General features: G+C 26.6%; 2 protein-coding genes across 2 annotated transcripts in view; both read right to left on the bottom strand.

Annotated features, from left to right (window-relative positions):
• Nucleotides 1-10085, bottom strand: part of LOC141292843 (uncharacterized) — a 12900-nt gene extending 2815 nt beyond the window's left edge. The window contains exons 1-9 of the mRNA XM_073824904.1: nucleotides 10080-10085; nucleotides 9486-9959; nucleotides 7335-7574; nucleotides 5695-5790; nucleotides 5355-5492; nucleotides 4209-4301; nucleotides 1157-1363; nucleotides 956-1060; nucleotides 160-312 (exon numbers count right to left, since the gene is read on the bottom strand). Coding sequence (XP_073681005.1) covers nucleotides 160-312; nucleotides 956-1060; nucleotides 1157-1363; nucleotides 4209-4301; nucleotides 5355-5492; nucleotides 5695-5790; nucleotides 7335-7574; nucleotides 9486-9959; nucleotides 10080-10085 — 1512 coding nt within the window. The remainder of the gene's footprint in view (nucleotides 1-159; nucleotides 313-955; nucleotides 1061-1156; nucleotides 1364-4208; nucleotides 4302-5354; nucleotides 5493-5694; nucleotides 5791-7334; nucleotides 7575-9485; nucleotides 9960-10079) is intronic.
• LOC141292115 (transcription factor 4-like) overlaps nucleotides 1-17067 on the bottom strand; it is a 360731-nt gene that overhangs the window by 202976 nt on the left and 140688 nt on the right. The window lies entirely within an intron of this gene.

Genomic DNA, 17067 nt, shown 5'->3' with positions numbered 1-17067 from the left:
ATATGTGTGTGTGTGTGTGTGTGTGTGTGTGTGTGTGTGTGTGTATATATATCTATGTATATGTGTGTTTCATCTGAAAAAATATTATTTTATTTAATGCATTTAATTATTTAATATTAAACTTGAAGTATTCCATTATTAATGTTTGTGTGTCTGTACCTCTGTCTCCAGTCTTAAAACATTGTTGCTGAGTTCTAGAGCTTTCTTGGCTTTGGTTTCCTTCTCCAGCTCCAGTTCTTCCAGATTTCTCTCAGCGAGCCACAGTTTTTCTGACACAGTCTGAGAGTGTTGAGTCTGTTTCTCCAGAGCTTCCTGAAGAAAACACACACAGGAGATTAGACTGACTGTGCAAACATATATTTGTACAAGTATTTAAAGAAAACATCCAAAGTAAAAGCCAACAAAAGACATATACATTCATTTTCACAAAGTAAATAAAGCCCAGATGAGCGTCGTTCAATAACCAGTTTCCTGTTATAAAATGTAGTTTGGTTCTTTTTAATTTCCACAAGTTTTTTTCATATTTTATGAACTTATATATATATATATATATATTCAATTTACATAAATAGATTATTTCATTTTAATATAAAATCTACATTTTTTTTTATTTTGTAATGGACATTTATTTAATGCATCTAATAATAAATTAATAAAACAAAAATAGTATAATAACAAAACAATTGATTTTTAAAATCCTATGATAATAAATATAAAATGTGACCCTGCACCACAAAACTACTCATTTATGCATCATCTGAAAGCTGAATAAATAGCTTTTCATTGATGTATGGTTAGTTAGGATAGGACGATATTTGGCAGAGATACACCTTTAAAGTTGTCTAAATGAAGTTCTTAGCAATGCATATTAATTGATAAAAAATAATATATTATTTTTGTCTTTGAATGCATCAGGAAACATGTTTATTTTTGATGCAAACAGACTCTGCCGCACCTCAGTGTCCTGTATTTTGTTCTTGAGCGTCTGCTGCAGGAAGTTGAAGGCGTATTCCTGAGTGTTTGCCTCGACCATCACCTCCCGCGCCTCCTTCAGCTCTTTCTGCAAACACACACACACAAACACACACACAGGTGTTGATGAAGAGGATGAGGGCTGTGCTGACGCTGTTGATGGTGTTGTATGTGGTGTTTGTACCTCCATCTGTTTGAAGCGCTCCTGCATGACATTATTGTTGCTCTCTAACTCCACGATCTTCTCACGCAGCCGGTTCATCTCGCCCTGCATCTGTGTGTTTGTCCGCAGCAGATCTTCGTTGTTCACCAGCAGTCCTCGCATCTCGAAACGAATCTGGTTTCTCTCTTTCTCCATCTCAATGCTCTCTGCTTCCAGAAACTGGTTCCTCTGTGAATAAATCAAGATATATTAAAGATCATCTGCATAGATTTAATGTATCCAGACATATATCCATACACACACACACACACACATCAATATATTTTATATTTCATTATCCAGACATATATTTTTTTTATTAAAAATTAATAAAAATGACAAAAACTATAAACAAATTTACTAAAAATTTTAAATTTAAATTAAAACATATAAATACAAATTGTAAAAATAAAACCAAATTAAAAAATAATAAATCCTACAGTAGTATCTTAATGACACTAAATATTGCATTTTATTTATTAGATACGGACATATTTAAAAATGAATGAAAATGACAAAAACTAAAAATTTACTAAATATGTAAAATGAAAAAAAAAAAGAAATAATTAATGACCCTAAATATTTTATATTGTTTTATTATCCAGACATAATAAAAAATAAACAAATATGACAAAAACTATAAACAAATTTACAAAAAATTTTAAATTTAAATTAAAACATATAAATACAAATATATAAAAATAAAACCAAATTAAAAAAGAATAAATCCTACAGTAGTATCTTAATGACACTAAATATTGTATTACATTTTATGATCCAGACATATTAAAAAAAATTAATAAAAATGACAAAAACTAAAAATTTACTAAATATGTAAAATGAAAAAAGTGAAACAATTAATGACCCTAAATATTTTATATTGTTTTATTATCCAGGCATAATAAAACATTAACAAAAATGACAAAAACTATAAACAAATTGACTAAAAATGTAAAATTTAAATTAAAACATATATACAAATATATAAAAATAAGAAAAAAGAATAAATCCTACAGTAGTATCTTAATGACACTAAATATTTTATTTTATTTATTAGATACAGACATATTTAAAAATTAATGAAAATGACAAAAACTACAAACAAATTTACTAAAAATGTAAAATTTTAATATTTTATATTATTTCATTATCCAGACATATATTTTTTTTATTAAAAATGAATAAAAATGACAAAAACTATAAACAAATTTACTTTAAAACAATTAAATTAAAACACAATATATAAAAATAAAATCAAAAAAGAATAAAAATTCAAAAATCCTACAGCAGTATCTCAATGACCCTAAATATTTTAGATTGTTTAATTATCCAGACATAATAAAAAAATAAACAAATAGGACAAAAACTATAAACAAATTTACTAAAAATTTTAAATTTAAATTAAAACATATATACAAATATATAAAAATAAAACCAAATTAAAAAAGAATAAATCCTACAGTAGTATCTTAATGACACTAAATATTTTATTTTATTTATTAGATACGGACATATTTAAAAATGAATGAAAATGTCAAAAACTAAAAATTTACTAAATATGTAAAATGAAAAAAAATGAAATAATTAATGACCCTAAATATTTTATATTGTTTTATTATCCAGACATAATAAAAAATAAACAAATATGACAAAAACTATAAACAAATTTACTACAAATTTTAAATTTAAATTAAAACATAAATACAAATATATAAAAATAAAACCAAACTAAAAAAGAATAAATCCTACAGTAGTATCTTAATGACACTAAATATTGCATTTTATTTATTAGATACAGACATGTTTAAAAATTAATGAAAATGACAAAAACTACAAACAAATTTACTAAAAATGTACAATTTTAATATTTTATATTATTTCATTATCCAGACATATTTTTTTTTATTTATTAAAAATTAATAAAAATGACAAAAACTATAAACAAATTTACTTTAAAACAATTAAATTAAAACACAATATATACAAATAAAATAAAAAAAGAATAAAAATTCAAAAATCCTACAGCAGTATCTCAATGACCCTAAATATTTTAGATTGTTTAATTATCCAGACATAATAAAAAATAAATAGGACAAAAACTATAAACAAATTTACTAAAAATTTTAAATTTAAATTAAAACATATAAATACAAATATATAAAAATAAAACCAAATTAAAAAAAGAATAAATCCTACAGTAGTATCTTAATGACACTAAATATTTTATTTTATTTATTAGATACGGACATATTTAAAAATGAATGAAAATGACAAAAACTACAAACAAATTTACTAAAAATGTTCAATTTTAATTAAAACACTATACAAAAATTAAAACAAATAAAAAAAGAATAAATCCTACAGTAGTATCTTAATGACACTAAATATTGCATTTTATTATCCAGACATATTTAAAAAAACTCATAAAAATGACAAAAACTAAACATTTACTAAATAACGTAAAATGACAAAAATAAAATAATTAATTTGTTAGAATTTTTCTGACATTTAAAGTTTTGAGGTAGTTGCCAATGCAACTATTCTAATTTCTAAAACTGAATAAAATAAAAATAAAATACACATTTACCAAAAAATAATGAAAACAACAACAACAACAACAACAACAAAAAAACACACAACAGAGGTACTATTTTATAACTATTTCAGCTAATTGCCAGGGCAACTTTTTAATTTTTTGTTTAGATTGAACTGAAGTAATAAAATGACTAAAAATAAAATTAAATGAACATAAATAAAAACTAATAAAAACAACCAAACTCAGAAAATCAGAAAATGCTGTTAGTTGGCAAGGAATCATTTCTAAATTTTATTTAATTACTAATTTTGAATTTTAAATGTCATCAAATTAGCAAAAGCATTTAATAAACAAAGCATAATGGGTGGAGAACATGTGAAACCTAATGAAGGACTGCTGATTGAATGTTTTATGTAAAGGCATGATATGTCAATTACAGGATATGGATGATTTATGATTGCATTTGACAAAATGTGCAGAATAAAACTTCATACTGACCCTGCGACAGTCGTCCAGCTGTTTGGTCAGTTCCTGGATGAAATCCAGTTTGTTTGGCTGGTTGCTTCGTTGCATGAGTTGACTTGGAGTCGCCTTCAGGAGAGAAAACATGAGTTCAACTCTGTTAGTTTCAATTAAAAACATCCACTAAATAACAACGACAACAACAACAAAAACGTTACATTTAAAATTAAAAAGTAATACAAATATAAGTACACAAAAACCACACATAAAAAAATAACAAATAATAATAACAAATAAATAATAAATAAAAAGTTTACTTAATATAATAAAAAAATATATAAATACACCAAAATTTATAATAATTATTCAGGAGAGAAAGCACAACTTAGTTTGAATTAAAAATATCCACATGGACATAAAAGTGCATTAATTAAAATAAGTAAGTAAATAAATCTTATAAAAAAATAGAATTAATAAAATAAATGTGATTAATTATTTAAATCATTTTTTTCATTCATATTTAATTTACATTTTATGTATTATTTTTTGTTTTAATATAAATGTATTGCTTTTTGTATTTAATTATTTACTTTTTAATATAAACTGGTTGCTCTATTTTAATTATTTTATTTTAATCTATCTTTAATGTATATAACTATTTAATATAAATGCATTGTTTAATATATTACATTTCTATTTACATATAAATATAAACTGATTTATTTGATATTTTATTTTGATATGTATTGATATGATTTTGTTTAACATTTATTTTAATTTTGTTTTAATTGAAATTTTGGTAATTTACTCATTTTAATTTTTTACTACAATTTTTATATTTTATATTTATATACATTATTCAACATTTTTTTTAAATCTTTTTTTTTTTTTTTATAAATATGCCCATAGTTTTTATACATTTTTATTTCAGTTGCAGCTTTTTATCAAGTTAAACCAAATTAAGTTTTAAGATTACTAAAACTTAATTTAAAATGAAAAAAAAAAATCAATAAAATTACTAAAACATAAATATAACTAAAAAAAATAAATAAATAAATAAAACAATTATAATAATAATAAAAAATAATAAATAAATAAATAAAAATAAATAAATAAATAATAATTAAAAAAAAAAACTATATATATATAATTATTATGTATTAGTCTGTGTAATAGACTCACGTCTCGTCTGCGGGTCAGACTGTCGTATCCGGGGATCCGTGTGCGATGGTTCAGAGCTGGACTGCTAACAGGACTCACACTTCTGTTCAGACCGAACAGGTTGATGTCAGAGACGCCGGGTGACATCACTTCCTGTGTCTGACAGACCCATTACAACACATTAAGAACACAGCTTCAGAAATCACTTAGTCTGGATTCATAGGAATTGCAAAAACAACACTAAAAGTAGTAGATAGTGATTGAAGAGTAGTATGTGAGACTGTAGGACATGTTCATATAGTGTCCACTAGAGGGACACACTCACACACAAACATTATCTGTATTATGTGACTTTATTCACCTTGAAGTCTGACATTCTGTTGACAGGATTGTAGTCCAAGGAGAGATTCGAATAGGGGCTGTTGAAAACTCGCGGAGGACTTTCAAAGCCGCCCGTCTGAAACAATATAGAGATTACATTACTGTTAGATCAGGTCAGAAACAACCTTTAAATGTAGTGTACACTGTTGTAGTACAATAGTTATAGTTTACACTTTTTAAACTGACACCATTTTACATATACAGTGATATTAATATTAAGAACTCCTATAAAAAATGAAAAATAGTTGTATATAAAAAATAAATAAATACACATAAATGCATGGAACAACTATTTTTTTTATAAAAAAAAAAATAAAAATAATAATAATAATAATAATAATAATAATATTATATATATATATATATATATATATATATATATATATTAACTAAATATATATAACTGAAATTAAATATTTAATAAACTTATTCTATTTAATTTAATTCTTATTTTAATACAACAAAAATATCCATAACTATACAAATATTATTTAAAAACTAGTAAAATATACTGTAAACTAATTATTAAAAGAAAAAGAAAATACAAAATAAAAAAGTGAAAATATTATAATTCCAAACAAATAATAAAAACTATAGTACCTCAATGATGATAATATGACAGAAACTAATGAACTTCTGGAAAATGTATATTTAAAAAAAAACCGTATATTATAATTACAGAATAATTCATGCATTATTTTAAAAGTATTTGTAAAAAAAAATCTAAAATATATTATTCACTTTAACGAATATTTTAAAATATATATGAAATATTTGTCACAGAAAAATATATAATTTATATCTATTTTATATATATATATCTTATTTAATTTTTTCATGAATTAACCTGTTAATTATAATATTATAACACAAGCAATTTAGTTTTAATTTAAACTTAAAAAATCTTTTTTTTTATGATGTTATCATGTTTTTATTGTGTTTACGGTGTTAATTAGCTGTATTTTTTTGTTATCTTATGCCGTTTGATTGAGATGAATTGAAATTCACAATGAAAAACATGATTTATAAATGCAAATATAAATATGTACATTTATAAATAAATAAATAAATCTGGGTCAAAGACGAAAAAGGGTTTAAGCATAAAAACAAGTGTAATATTGCTTTAAACTGTTTTTCCAAAAAAATATTAAAAAGTTTTCTCTTTAATTGAATTGCATTTTTGTTTTTGTTTTTCTGAGCAAAAAATAAATATCATACATTTTTCCCTAATTTACAGAAGACACCCACTAAAATGTCATTCGGTGTAACAATTTACAACAAAAATCAATTTATGACTTTTAGTTGTGATTCTACATTTTAACATTTGCCACTATCCTAGGTTTTGCTCATTTGTCAGTAAGAATTGTTTCACTCATTTAAAACACTAAAATGTAATATGCTCCCTTATTCTTTTAAATATTTTAATATGCACAAGTCAGAATAAGCATGTTGTTTGAATTTTTACATAAATGTTGCACTGAATGACAACATTATTTCAACCAAATTTGGACATTTTATTCTCCAAAAATGTATTTGAAACCTTAAAAGCAGACACTTTACTTACATTTAATGTGCTTCCTATGGACATAAAATCAGTTTTGTAAATGTGTTTGGACTCACTCTGTCGGACATGCTGTCCCAGTCCCGGGACGAGAGCGACTCCATGGATCCGCGGATCATCGAACTAACCCTCAGTAGGTTGGTCCCACCGCTGGGAGGACCGCTGCCGTTGCTCGCCGATCCGTTGGAGCCGCTGGTGCCGTTGGAGCCCAGGAAGAGCTGGTATTTGGGGTTAGGCCTGATTTTGGGGGTCGTGGGCTCTTCCTGTGGGTACTGCTTCTCGCCGTTTAGATCGGAATGCTGGAAAAGAAAAGAGGGCGCAGTGAGTGAGGATCAAACATTAAACGTCGGAAATCAAGTGCAGCGTTGTGAATCAAAACACAAAAACACAGGAGTATTACTGCAGATCAGATGCATGTTGTGTTACAAACACTTACAGACACAATGGACACACATATGCACAACTAAAGCACACAAATCATGCACAGAGGTGTTATATTTACCTAAAAATATTTTGAAAACATGTTCATTACTTGCTTTTTTCCACAACAATATTTATATTTATATTTATATTTATATACATGACTATATTTATATTATAATTGTATTATTTCAGTGTATTATATGTGACCCTGGACCACAAAACCAGTCTTAAGTCGCTGGGGTATATTTGTAGCAATAGCCAAAAATACATTTTAAGGGTCAAAATTATTGATTTTTCTTTTATGCCAAAAATCATTTGGAAATTAAGTAAAGTTCATGTTCCATGAAGATGTTTTGTAAAAGTCCTACTATAAATATATCAAAATGTAATTTTTGATTAGTAATATGCATTGTTAAGAACTTAATTTGGACAACTTTAAAGGTGATTTTCTCAGTATTTTTTTTTTGCACCCTCAGATTCCAGATTTTCAAATAGATGTATCTCAGCCAAATATTGTCCTATCCTAACAAACCATACATCAATAAAAAGCTTTCATATGATGTATATATCTCAGTTTTGTCAAATTTTACCTTATGACTGGTTTTGTGGTCCAGGGTCACATATATGCTTTTTATGTTATGTTTTTCTTTTTATTATTTTTCTTTTCTTACTGTACACTCTCTCTTACTGAAAATAAATGAATAGAAAGTTGTTCCCCCTTTTATTTCAGCTATTTTCAAACTTTTATTTAGTTTAACACAATGTACTTAACTCTAATTCTAACCCCGATTAAAACTTGATAACAATAACAACAACAAAAACACAGCAAAGTTACTAAAATTTGACATTTAAAATAAAACTAAATTAATGATAATTAAATAAAATAATACAATTAATAAAAGATCAAATAAAACCAAACTACACAAACGACAAATAAATATAAATTAAAATAATAATAATAATCATCATCATTTTCAGCTACTTGTCAAGGCAACATTTTCAATCAATCAATCAATCAAATTTTATTTATATAGCGCCTTACAACAACCAAAAAGGTGCCCAGGAAAAAAACAAGACTCACAGTAGACAGCCATATAAGATAACGTATCAAAATGAATAAAAACTATATGAAAATAACAAAAAATAATACATAAAAAAAATAGCTAAAACTTTACTAGCTAAAAATCAATACAATTAATAAAACAATTATAACCACAAAAGAAACTAGAAACAAATTAACAAAGTTAACCTTAATAAAATAATAAAATTAAAAAATTAAACTACATTTAAAAAAAATAGTAATTTCAGCTACTTGCCAAGGCAGCATTTCATTTTCACCTTAATTTGATGTGCTAAAATAACTAAAAGTAATAAAAACTATATGGAAATAATAATAATAATGAATATAATGACAACAAAGCACAACAAAATCCCTAATACTTTAATTAAATTTAAACCTAAAATAAAAAAAAAAAAACTATAAAAAAAGATTAAATAAATATATAAAATCAAAACGTAAATCTAACAATAAAAACCCATGCAAAATATTAAACCAGTATCTCAGCAATAACAAATAACAGCGCTCATGCACAAACAAAACACTCACAGACATGGACAGGAGTGTGTTGGATTGGTTAGATCAGCAGATCAATCAAGCGTGTGTGTGTGAAATCAAAGGCTGTCATTGGCTGATTGCAGACGGATTCATGCGTGACAGGAGATTCACGGCGAAGCCGGTTAGACGAGACGACGACGGGTCCGATATGGAGAGCGTCTCGCCCACTTACCGGACCGGGATGAGAAGCGTGCGGCTTGTCTTTACTGCGCTGGGCCTTCTGCTCTTTATTGTTGTGTTTCTCATCGTTCTTCTTCTCTGCAATGTGACGTTTCTGCTCAGAGTTTTCTTGTGTTTGTGTTTTGGGTTCTGATGGTTGCCTAGACACCAGGTTCTGGTTCTGGTTCTGGTTCTTCACTTTCTCTCTGCTTTCATGTCTCATTTTGTCAGAATCCCGTTCGCACACGTCTTGCCGTTTGATCTTTAGCGACCCGAGGCGCGGCGGTGGAGTCGGCGCAGGCCAGTCGAACCTGAATATGAGATCTTTAACGCTTCCCGAACGCGTCAGATTGGATCCGCCGATCAGCGCCGTCTTCTTACCGGCCGTCCAGCTGCGGTCCTCGTCTTCCAGCGTGAGGCTCTTGGCTTTGGACGAGCGTTTGGAAGCGTCCGCATTGTGTTTGGAGACGTCTTTCCTCTCTTTTGCCTAGAAATACATCACTCTGATTGAACACACACTAGATTGCATCTGCTTTTCTGAAGAAATATTCTTCATTTCACCCACTGGAGTTGTGCAACTGTGACACTCCTGAGGGAAAATACAAACAGCCATCAAACGTGGGCATGTTACGCCAGAACTGACACAAGCGCCGTTTCACCCAGTCGCAAATGACTCATTCTTTCCAGAATTCTGAGTATGAACATGTGAAGCATACTAGGTTTAGAGTCTCACACTGTGTTTGAATGAAAACATGAGCATAAAACATCATTTTAACAACTGAAAATGTATATACTTTTCAGTTTCAGCCTCAGTTTATATTAATTGTCCAAAATTCTGGACAGATTCAGATTTGCTCATGTGGAAATCGAGTTGATGTTTCAGTGGACCAGACAAAAATTAGAAAAACTATAAACAAATTTAGTAAAAATGTAAAAAGAAATTTAAAAAAAAAATATCCAGACATAATTAATTAATTAATAAAACCTACAATAGTTTCTCAATGACACATTTTTTATACATATTTAAAATTAATAAGAATGACAAAAACTATAAACAATAAATGCAAAAAAAAAAAAAAAATTCTAAAACCTACAGTAGTATTACACACAGTTACACTAAATATTTTTTATTTATTATCCGGACATATTTAAAATAATAAAAATGATAAAAACTATAAACAAATTTATTAAAAATGTAAAAAAATAAAATTTATAAAACCTACAGTAGTATCTCAATGACACTAAATATTTTTTATTTATTATCCAGATATATTTAAAATAATTACAAATGCCAAAAACTATAAACAAATTTAGAAAAAATGTAAAAAAAAAAAAAAAACTACAGTATTTATTATCCAGAAATATTTCAAATTAACAAGAATGACAAAAACTATTTACTAAAAAACACATTTACTAAAAATGTAAAAAGAAAAAAAAAGTAAAAATTAATCAAATTAATCTCAATGGCACTAAATATTTTATTTTATTTATTATCCGGATATTTTTAAAATTAACAAAAAAGACAAAAACTATAAGTAAACTGACTTAAAATATAAAATTAAAACGTAAAATCTACAAATAAAAAAATACCTAACCAATAACTAATAAAACCTACAGTAGTATCTCAATGAAACTAAATATTATAATTTTATTTATTATCCAGACAATTTTTTTAATTTATAAGAAATTATAAAAACTACCAATTCATTAAAAATGTCAAATTAAAACAGAAAATATTAAAATAAAATAATAAAACCTACAGTCTCTCAATTACACTAAATATTTAATATTACTTTATTATCCAGACATATTTAAAATATAAATATAAATGACAAAAACTGCACACAAATTTAATTTTAATGTCAAATTAAAATGAAAACAGATAATATAAAAATGAGAAAAAAATAATAATAATAATAACAGACTGAAAATGAGTCACTCTAATGAATCACTGATTCATTCTTTTCATGTATGAACATAAAAAGCACACTAGTTTTAGAGTCTCGTTCTGTGTTTGAATGAAAACATGCATCTTAATTTAATCATTAATGATGAATATACTTTGGCAGTTTCAGCCTTAGTTCATACTAAATGTCCATAATTCCTGACAAAAAATGAATGTGGAAATCGAGATTGCAAATGCAATTGCGTTATGATGTGTTACTGTGAGCTTAAAGGGATCAGGGACGACGAAAGGCGATGAACTGACATTATATAAACACTGATACTCGCTCTTTTACAATCCAATATTTTCCCCTTCTTAAAATGCAAAAACCCCAAACAGCTGTCCGTCAGTAAACACATACACATGCTCTCACACACGCAAAACACTTTGGAATTACAATCCTCCAATATATCAATTAATAAAGCGCAATTACGGAAATGAGAGTCCAGGCGAGATATTGAGGCCTAATCCAGGGACTCGCCCAGCGCTCTTCCCCAGGGACGCTGCACTGATCTCTGGGTGATGGAGCAGCCGGCTCCCCAGGCTACTCTGAGGGGATAATCACTTAATCTATGATTTAATGTGATTCATTTGAGCTCAGTAGCATTAAACATGAAATAAACTGAAGTAAAAATGAACAAAACCTATACATACTTGACAAAAATGACAAAAAAAAACAAACAAATCTACTATAAAATTTAAAATTTACATTAAAACAGAAAATATAAAAATAAAAATCTAATTCATAAAAATGAATAAAACCTACTGTAGTATCTTAATGACACTAGATATTTTATTTTATTTATTTATTAACAAGACATTTAAAATAGTAATAATGTCAACAATGTAAAATTAAATGTTAAATTAAAACAGGAAATCTAAAATAACAAACATTTTTATATATAAAACCTACAGTAGTATCTCAAACACTAAATATTTTATTTTATTATCTACACATTTTAAATTAATAAAACTTAATAAAACATCAAATTTAAAAATAAAAAAATTAATACAATTATAAAACCTATATTATATTTTTAGTGACACTAAATATTTTACTTCTCTTTATTTTATTTGTTATACAGACATTTAAAAAGGATAAAATTGGCAAAAACAAATACATTTACTAGAAATTTAAAACTAAAATGAAAAGAAAAAATATTAAAATAAAACCAATTTCAAATATTATTGAAAATGATAATAGTATCTTAAAATATTTCAAGCCTATATTTTAGATAGTTATTATTATTAGCTAAAATAGAAATCTAGATATATAAAGGTATGTTAAAAAAAATAATTACTAAATAAACAGCATCCCAGTGATATTAAAATAACTCCTAATATCAGGAGAGTTTTTGGGCTAATAAATATATTGCACAATACCCTGATGTTATGGTTTTTACCAGGGTAACTCAGAAGCACTGATCTCTGGGTAAGGGGTCAGAGACAATGCCAATCACTTACAGTATTTAAGAGCTCTGAGGGGATTATCACTTAATCTACGATTTAATGTGATTAATTTCCACCAAATCTGATCTGATTCTGCAGAGCGTCCCGCGGGACGAGGCTGCGTCTGCGTTTCGGAGCAGTAAATTGAAACAAATGGCATCATATAAGCCTGTGACAGCCTGGCATTTATGAATATGACAGAGATGATTAACGTTATGAAGATGCCACAAATAAACTCCCCAAAATCCCATCGTCGGGCCTGTTGCTGTGGCAACAGCAGGTCGCCGCGGCACCCCGACGATGGCAGCATTCGGGGGCGGGGTTTAGTATGCAAATGAGTCGGGGGTCACAGGGGCGTGAGAGAGGGTCGCGGCGATCCAGACGGGACGGATTTACCGGCTGCTCATCATTCCTTCAGTTCCCGATCACTAGACATCTGCTTCATTCACACACCACTGCTATACGGGAGAATCTCGTCAAAAACAGGATTTACACCAAAAAAAAATAAATATACAGTTTGCATTGAGAAAATGATGCCCGTTTTAGGACTTTTTAGGACAATTTAACATTTTGCCTAATTCTGTATATATATTTTTTTAATTTTAATGCAATTTTTCAAAAAATATACCTGAATATTAAAACGTTTTTTTTTTTTAATATCACATACATATATTTTATTATTTTATATTAATGTATTAAATATATATTATATTATTTCATGAAAACACAAAAAAATTACATACTATATATATATATATAGTATGTAATTTTTTTATATTTTACATTACAATATTACTACATATAGTATAATATATAAATATAAAAATACAATTATTTTATTTTACAAACTATATATATATATATATATATATATATATATATATATATATATATATATATATATATATATATTATTAATTTGTAATATAATATAATATATATTATATTATATACACATATTATTTTAAATTGTATTTTCAAAAATTAAGGGATTTTTTTCATGAAAATAAATGCAATAAATATATATATATTTTTTTAATTGTATTTTCATGAAAAAATCCCTTAATTTTTAAAGAATATATCTGTTGTTGTTGTTTTATTTACAATAAAAAATAAGAATTTTATTTAACAATTTTTTTTATATTTTACTTAAAGAAAATTCAACTACTCAACGACAATTGTTTTAAATGGTTTTTTCATAACAAACTAAATTTGTCCTTATTTTCTTACTGCAATCATAAAATTGTATTTTATATTTATATATTGTATTTTCATTAAATCCTTAATTTTTAAAGAACAAATCTGTTGTTGTATAATATAATTGTTGTAAAATACATTTATCTAATTTTTTTTTGAACAATGTTAAATATTTAACAGAATCAAAATTACAAATTATACAAATTACAAACTATATATTGACTATTTTTAGACAATTAAAATGTTTTCCATTGTAAAATATCTACCGTTTTACAACCTTTAATTTATATGTTTTGTAAATAAAAATTTGTCATATGACAGTAATGAAAACCATCATTAAGAATAATTGGAAAACACAAAAATAAATAAATATTTAAACATTTTTTCTTTTCTTTTTTTTTTTTTGCATTACAATAATCAGAACTTGAGATTTAAAAAGGTGCATGAAATCTAAAGTCTAAAGAAGTACAAGACTGGGTTGTATTTCACCACAGAATCAAACACAGAATCAAATTTAAAAAAAGAAAATATATTTTGGTTGAAGAAAATTAAGAATTAAATATAACTTAACGAAATGCAATGCATGCAATGTTTCATGCATTGACTGATTTCCAGTTTTACAACCTTTAACTGATGCTGATGTTTGGACATTACAATAATGAGAACTTGAGATTTAAAAATGTGCATGAAATCTAAAGTCTAAAGAAGTACAAGACTGGATTATATTTCACCACAGAATTAAATAAAACAAGAAATACAATGCATGCAACGTTTCATGCATTGACAGATTTCCAGTGTTTTATCTATTAACTGATGCTGACGTTTGGACATTACAAGTAATGAGAATGGGGTTTTTTGTGCATTGCAATAATGAGAAACTGAAAATTTCAAAAATGTTTTAACATAAAAATAATGTTGCAATGCAAAATAATCGTAATGGTTATAAAACTGTCTTCGTGTTCTTCATGGAAACACCATTTTTGGTGATTTTGGGGTAAAACATGTTTCCATAAGATTCATCCGGAATGAGTGAAGGGTGTGTGTGGGAACCCAAGATTCAGTGTGTGTGTGTGTGTGTGTGTGTGTGTGTGTGTGTTTCCCTCAGGGTGTGGTGGAGTAACATATGGTGCTGAATTGAGGATGTGCTCTGACCCAGTTTCCTGCTCAAAATCACACTCACTGAGTCTGTGCTCTTCCATTCACAACATACAACTACATTTACACACTTGCACACTAAAACATTAGCGATGAACGTCCAAGTGAAACCTGGACACTGCCAGGATGATTGCTGGTAGCATCTATATGATTGACACACTAGTCATATTCATAATTCATATTATTTTTTTGTAAAGATTTCCATTGATGTATGGTTTGTAAGAATAGGACAATATTTGAAAAGCTGGAATCTAAAGGTGCAAAAAAATAAATAAATTAAAATTAAAATCAAAATATAAAAATCACCTTTTTTAGTTTTTAGCAATGCATATTACTACTCAAAAATTAAGTTTTGATATATTATTTGATTTATGACTTTAAATGTTTAAATTTACTTAAAGTATTAGGAATTTTGTTGTGCTTTGTTGTCATCATTTTTATTATTATTATTATTATTATTATTATTATTATTATTATTATTATTATTATATTATTAATAATAATAATAATAATAATAATAATAAATATAATTGTTATTATTATTTCCAAAAAAATTTTTTTAGTCATTTATGTCAGCTTTATTTATTTTAGTACATACTGTATATGTATTTTTTATTTATTATTATTTTTTATGTTTTGTTTTTTTTAAAATGTAAAGTTTTAGCAATTTTGTTGTTTTGTTGTCGTTATTTTCACACAGTTTTTTTTTTTTTTTAATTTTGATATCTGCTTTATTTATTTTAGTACATCAAGTTAGGCTAGATGGAAAGATACCTTGGCAAGTAGCTGAAATTATTTTTTTAAATTTAATTTTATTTATTAAGGTTAACAGTATTAATTTATTTCTATGTTTTTTTTTTTTTTTGTAATTTAAAATTATTTATTTTTATTTGTTTAATTTTAAAAGTAAAGTTTTAGCAATTTTGTTGTATTTTCACATAAAATATAAAAACTTATAAAAGCAGCTAATTGCCAAGGCTAGTTTACCTAAACTTGATGTACTAAACATTTACTTTTAACTTCAACTGAAATAAAACAAAACAAAATAAAACAGTAATGAAAAAAAAAAAAATACATAACACTAGCTACACTTTACAATGTTTAATTTGTAAACTATATTAGTGAACATAAACAATACTTTTTTAATTTATTATTTTAGTTCATGTTCATCTCAATGATAATACATTATTTAAAAAAAAGTTGTATTTGTTAATATTAATGTAATGAGAACTAAAAAAAAGGTTAATAAATGCTGTAAAAAATGATTGTTCATTGTTAAATTGTTACCAAAATATTAATAAAAACTATTTAAAAAAGCAACAGGTTTTACAATAAAAAAAAAACTGTGTTTTTAAAGGATGCCGTTTGCATGTTAAAACAAGCTTACTTTCTAAATGTCTCTACAACAGCCTCTTCAATTATTATTATGTGTTATTATTACACACCCAGACTTAACAAATCCAATTCATCAGCAATAAAAGCCCAGTAATGTTCATTCGACATCAAAAGACGACATCAAAATCTCTGGAGAAAAGAGCGAAACGCCAGAATGTGCACAAAAGCAAAAGCACTGAATGCCAACACATGGTGAAGGAGAAAAACACGAGGCGTGACGGAGGAGAGGAACTGCAGGTGAGCGGACAGATGCGCCAAAACATCCACATTCACATCACCAACATCTGGACACATCAAACACACACACACACACACACACACACCTGCAGCAGACGCAGAACACGTGTGTGTTTAACGGGTGAAAATACTACCGCCGCCATTCAGCAGAAATACACTGACCTAAACTACACTCAATCAATTAAAATCCTGATTTTTCAATCAAAAAGTCTAATTT

The sequence above is a fragment of the Garra rufa genome, chromosome 19 (assembly GCF_049309525.1).
Source record: "Garra rufa chromosome 19, GarRuf1.0, whole genome shotgun sequence".
Taxonomy (NCBI): Eukaryota; Metazoa; Chordata; class Actinopteri; order Cypriniformes; family Cyprinidae; genus Garra; species Garra rufa.
Note: the sequence above shows the minus strand (reverse complement) of the source record. Positions and strands in the feature narration are given on the sequence as shown.